The sequence below is a fragment of the Triticum dicoccoides genome, chromosome 6A (assembly GCF_002162155.2).
Source record: "Triticum dicoccoides isolate Atlit2015 ecotype Zavitan chromosome 6A, WEW_v2.0, whole genome shotgun sequence".
NCBI lineage: Eukaryota > Viridiplantae > Streptophyta > Magnoliopsida > Poales > Poaceae > Triticum > Triticum dicoccoides.
The window spans coordinates 55,632,172-55,638,363 of NC_041390.1; the positions used below are offsets into that span (position 1 = coordinate 55,632,172).

The following is a 6,192-nucleotide window of genomic DNA, read 5'->3' on the forward strand; positions in this document are numbered from 1 at the left end:
TGAAGTGTAATAAGTGTCTATATATGTGACACATCCGAAATAGTTCAAGGATCTACATGATACCTTTGAAAATTGAGGACCAGGATGACACATATATTGGACTTTGAGGATCTGGATGACGATTTTCATAGTTTGAGGACCTACGTGACACCTCTGAAATAGTTTGATAACCTATGATGCACTTCACTCAAGTTTCTACTACATTAAGACTAGTTGTTCACTGTAGATGTGTACACGTGCAGGTTGTAGTGGCAAGAACGTCTTGTGTGCTAATCTTTGTTTGTGTGTTAGAGAGCTGGCGGCCACACCTTTTTCTGTAGAAAGAATAAATGTGATTTAAGCTCCACGTTTAATACATGTAGGTTTGTTATCCATACATGAGATGGGAACGTGAAGGTTAGATTGGTTAGAGTGGCTTGTGTCGTGAACTCGTGATCGTTAGTTGGGATTCGAGAACAGGCGCCCTTATTTTTTGTTTTGATGTCCGTACAATTATCCAGTACAATGGTTAGCTTTTCTACAAATAAAAAAAGCGAGAGAGTTTTGTTTAAAATATGTTGCTGTGGTCGGCTGTTTCCCTAAATAAAAAAATGCGAGGGTGTTTTGTGTAAAAGTGAGTAGCCCGAGCGCCATGCCTCACTGACAAGTGGGGCCATACACCATGATACGTCCGCATATGTGTTTTGTGACTGTATTTGCATGTGATGTCAAGTTAGGTAATCACAAATCCGTATTTTTAAAATACTAGCACCAAACTAAATATCAAACGCAAATGCAACGCCTGTGTGGCGTACTATCTCCGCCTCAAAATATAAGATGTTTTTTAGCCTAGTACATTTGTACGAAGGATTAAATCAGATTGTATGGTACGACAACGAAGCATCCGGGCTACGTGAGTATGTGTTACTGCTAACTGGGATTGTGTGAATTCTACGTAGCAGTTGGTGAGGTTCCAAATTCGACCCAATGTGTGGTTTGTGTCTAGCCCATTCTACCATTAATTCTTTCTGTAGTTCAGATGGACGACTAGACTTTGGTGCAGACCCTGGCATCCTTGTACACCTTGCCGGGCCGGCACACGTAGCCCTGCTCCGGCGCGCAGTGCGCGTCCCGCGAGCACACGCACATCCCTTCCAGCGCGCACCCGGGCGCGTCCGTCGTCGGCGCGGCGCCGCCGCCGCTGACACCGAGCATCATGTCGCTCCAGCCGCTGGAAAAGAGGCCGTCGGGGTCGTAGGCGCTCTTGACGCGCAGGAACCGGCGCATCCCAGGGTACTTGCTCGCGGCGCCGGCGAAGGCGAGGTTGCGGTTCTTGCCCCAGTGCGGCAGGCCGCCGTACTTGAACAGCCCCATCTGCTCGATCTCCTCCAGGAAGTCCTCGTGGAGCCGCGCCCTCCGTGGGTCGCGGCTGCGGTAGTAGGTCATGTCGAAGTCCACCATGTCCGCCGACTCCCCGGCCGCCGCCGGCTTCCCGAGGTGCGCCGTGGAGGACTTGACGTAGCGGATGAGCATGCCGTCGTAGAGCTCCAGGCCACAGAGGGCCTTTGGGTTCAGGTCCCGCAGCCGCTGCACGTCCTGGACGAACGCGCCCGCGCGGCTCAGCGGCAGGCTGAAGGTGGTCTGGTGGAAGAAGCTGGAGTCGCTCACGCGCGGGTCCCAGGCGCAGGCCGTCTGGAGCTTGTCCTCTGGCCCCGTCAGGCAGCCGCCGGACGCCTGCATCCGGTCCTGCCGCCCCACCACCGGGTACCCCGTGAACAGCCCGCCGCTCCTCCGCGCCAGCCCGTAGCCGGCCACCGACAGCGCGGCGTGGGTCACCCTCGCGGTCAGGCACTTGCCGCCGCTGCCGCCGTTGCCCACCCGCTCGGACGCCTCCTCGGCCAGCCGGTTGACCTTGATCACCGCGGCCGAGGTGGGGCGGAAGCCGATGAAGTCGAGCACGCCGTCGCCGGAGGCGTTCATCGGTAGCCTGTCATCCATGCGGTACACCGCGCGCCCGTGGCCTGGGTACCAGGCGATGTCGGCGAACTCGTGCTGGTACCCGAACTTGGTCACCTGCTCCGCGAGGTCGTCGTCGTCCCGCTCCGTGAACGTCGTCGACCGCTTGAACAGAGGTTGTAGCGCCAGAGTCACCTGCATGCAAACCATCGTACAAATTTGTTAGACCTTGCACAAAAAAAAAGGGAAATTACTCCTACGTACATACAGATTCAAAATATACTGTAGTTCTTAGTCCAACTGTGGGTATACATTGGTCGTAATAACATCATTTTATATTAGAACGGAGGGAGTACTTGAGATAGGAAATTTGTTAGACCTTGCACAAAAATGGAAAATACTCCAACGTATAGATTCAGGTCTGAAGCTGTACAACTGCCCTTACCGTTACGTACAGATTTAGGTCTTCACGTGCACATTTTAAAACTAATAGTTGTATACTCCCTCCATTTCTTTATATAAGATGTATTATTTTCAGCGTGATGACCAAAGAACATATTATAGACAATTTATAATAAAATTGCCCTTGTCTAATTCCTTAATTAGCAGCAAGTAAATCACTTCAGCTTGGAAAGAAAGAGATACACAATCAGGGGAGAGCTATTTTTCTTTTTTTCTCTACAATGAAAGATACATGAAAATACTTTTATTTTTTTGGAGGACGAAGAAGGGAATGACAAAGAATTCAAACAAATGCACATTATATTGTGAAATTTTATCAAAAAATAAATACACCCAACATAAAGAAATGGAGGGAGTATGTTGTACACCATCCGTTCCATATATAAGACGTTTTTTCTTATATTGTGGGACTGGCGAAGTATTTATTTGGGAATCACATTGTTGTTACAACTTTGCCTTTCAATCTAGGGAAATAAGTGTTTCTGATTTAGTACTAAATTGGTAGAAAATTCCATATGTGTGTGCATCACGTTTTGTGTTTATTTGGTTGATCTCACAGCTTGCCACTAAGAACATACTATAGCTCTAACTGATGCTCAAATCTTGTACTTTGTGATAAATATAACTAATGTTGCTTTTGTAGGTTTTGCTATAGAGGAGGGGACCAAGCGGTGGCTAGCTTTTCCCCTCGACCAGTCCCAATATGTACTTCATAGGGCCTTCGAATTCTTCATCACCGGTAAACTTGGTACATTGGTGACAATGGGAATAATGGTTCCTCGGCTATCCCCATGTCGAACTCCTTCATTCTAGTGGCGTCGATGAGCCGGAGGATGGTGTGATCTTAAGCACTCGGTCTAGCATGATTAGCGTTTGTTCATGATGGTGTTGTCCTACGAAGGGATGACATTGTGACATGTTTTTGTTCTCCAATTCCATCTTGGCCCGACTAAGCTCAGCCAGATATGTTTTGTCGGGGAAGTTGTGAGGTTTATGTCTCCCTCCTCTGTCTGGTCTGAGAGTTGAGGTGATCTTCTGATCCGTCTTAGTGTCAGCTTCTCCTAAGCCGTGATCTATCCAGTTCGCGATCGGCGTCTTCTGGTCTACATCGACGACTTCTCGATTGTTCTTTCTACAAGATGCTGGATTTCAACAAGGTTGCTCAGCTGAGACAGAGGCTTGGAGGCAGCGACGAGATTTGCTCACTGCACGCCGCCGATGAATGTAGAAGGAAGATGGTGTTGATTTCTTCAAGGACTTGACTGTAGCTTTTATTCTTGTACAGGCTAGATTTATTTAATATATGCCCTTTGCCCTTTCTATGAGAAAACATAACCGGCAGAGATAGAAATGGGAGGAATAATAAGAAGCACAAAAGGAGATGTGGAAGATGCAGGTGGATCATGTGGCCACCTCTGCACCTCCGCATCATATTAGCGCTCACGTGGGCTCTACCTGTCAGTGTGGCCATGAGTTGATCAAGTTTTTATTGTATTCAGAATTAGCACAAGTGTTGTGGTCCGCTAGTCGACATCCAAAAATGTGAGATAAAATCTCGTGAGTTACCCTAGACTTTTCTGTATCAAAAAAGTTATCCTAAAATTTGCAACAACATATCGAGAAATAGCATATATAGGGGAATGTAGTGGACAACCCTATGTTTGCCTGAACTACTACTTATCTTCCATTTCATTCTGTTAAGTGTTTTTGTGAATCATTCGACATTTAGGTGCAAGTGTCGGTCCGAAAAAAAAAATCGAGTAAAAGCATAAAGTTTACATCATGTCGGCACGTGAAGGCAAGCAAAACACACGGCCTGTTTGTCTACCTTGTTCCAAAGGTGTCCTTTTAAGTGTAAACTATAATGCCAAAACAGTTAAAGTGACATGCATGATTGCGACACACACACCCGCTGTGCGCTGCATGTTTGTACTTTTTGACGAACCATGTTTTGTACTCCAAGTATCATCCACCGGTGGTGCCTCCTTCTTGAGCCACAGCCCTCCGGTGGATCGACATTTCGCTTTAATATACTCCCTTCATCCTAAAAATTTTGTCTTAGATTTGTCTAGATATAGATGTATCAAGTCACATTTTAGTATTAGATACATCCGTATCTAGACAAATCTAAGACAAGAAATTTGGGACAGAGGGAGTACATACTCATGGTCAGCATAAATGTTGCATCAAGTACGTACGTGCATGGTTCAGTTGCTAAGCACTAGCACGCAATACTTATCTACCACTAATCTTGACGTAAGTATACTAATATTGATACTATTGTTAATCAACATATCTATCTAGGAGTAGTATATGTCATTGAGGTTAATGCAAGTCAAGCATTAGATCAGAGTCATTATTACTACCATATATGAGGAAGACAGTGTGATCTTCTTCTAACAAACATGCGCTGAAATACTTAGGTCAGCTGATAAATGTACTCCCTCGTGTCATCAACTCATCATAGTGTGTACAGCAAAGGGTGTAGATCAGCTTGCCTGAGAGATGACGCCCAGGACGCCGAGGGAGACCTTGGCGGCGTCCAGCTCCGGGTCGGCGGCCGCGAGCACGCGCACCCTGGCGTAGCCCTCGGCGGCCGGCGCGGGCGTGACGATGCGCATCCCGACGACGTACTCGTGGACGGCGCTGCCCTTGCCCCACAGCGAGCTGCCGTGGGCGCCCGTGCCGAGCATGCCGCCCACCGTGAGCCCCCACCAGTAGGGCGCGTAGGGCAGCGCGAGCCCGGCGGCCGCCGCCGCCGCGATGAGCTCCCGCAGCGTGACGCCGCTCTCCACCGTGATCTCTGCCCGGGCCGCGTCCACGGCCACGACGCGGTTCAGCCACCGGGTGCTGATGGCGAGGCCCCGGCCGTCGCCGGCGCCGGGGCACGCCAGCGGCGGCATGCTGTGGGCGTACCTGGTGGTGACCTTCATCTTGGTCTTGGCGGCCGTGGAGTTCGCCACCGCGCGCACCAGCTCCGCCTCGGTGGTAGGGTAGGCCACGGCGGCGGCCCGGCACGTGGAGCGGTCCGGGAACACGCCGTACGCGGTCGAGAAGGTGCAGTCGGCCGTGCCGCCGCCCGACGAGCACTGCACCGGGTCCGCCGGGGGGCTAGCGGCCGCCCGGTGAGCTGACGGCGCGGTCAGTGTCATGAGGAGGAGGAGGAGGGCCGGCAGCTGCACTGGACTCATCATCTTGCACATCTGGGTTTACGTGTGGCTAACGACGTCCGTGGCTGCTATATGACCACTTGGAGCCCTGTACCCTACAGGTATTATAGGACGCAATGGGCTATATATATGCAGCGAGTTTGCTACTTTCATTCGTCTAGGTAACATGGGCCTATAGGATGAAAGTTCCAGTGAAGAAATGAGATGGAGAACCAGCCATATGGACAGTTGGGTTCTTATTCTGTTTCAGCAGTTGAGCACACATGCATGGTTCTGTAAAAGTTGCTAGTGCCCCTTTAACTAGCTAGCTAGCTAGGTAACATGGGCCAAGGAAGAGCATCTAGTGCTTTTTTGGTTGGAAAATATTCCTATATGCAGATTTGAACAGGTTGGAACTGAACGAATTTTATTTTCTTTACCGAATGTATATATCAGTGCATTAGTCTCGTAACAATAAAATTAGCGTGCAATGCGATGAAAACTAGCTAGTGCAAGGCATGTCGTTTCCATTTCCTTAAAAGGAATGCCTTCCAGGTGGATCGCTGCACTATGCATGCCTTTGCTTGCTCGGTGGGCAATTAGAGCTAGATAAGGCTTGAAGCATTACCTTCTTCATTCATGTGGA

At 49.3% G+C, this 6,192-nt stretch overlaps 1 protein-coding gene across 1 annotated transcript; it reads right to left on the reverse strand.

Moving 5' to 3' along the window:
• Positions 1-901: 901 nt before the first annotated feature.
• Positions 902-5,662, reverse strand: LOC119314791 (L-gulonolactone oxidase 2-like). The gene is made up of 2 exons (XM_037589468.1): positions 4,896-5,662; positions 902-2,130 (listed from the first exon to the last, which is right to left on the reverse strand). The coding sequence occupies exons 1-2, from the start codon at positions 5,598-5,600 to the stop codon at positions 1,027-1,029; spliced, it is 1,809 nt and encodes a 602-aa protein (XP_037445365.1). The 5' UTR covers positions 5,601-5,662; the 3' UTR covers positions 902-1,026.
• Positions 5,663-6,192: the final 530 nt, after the last annotated feature.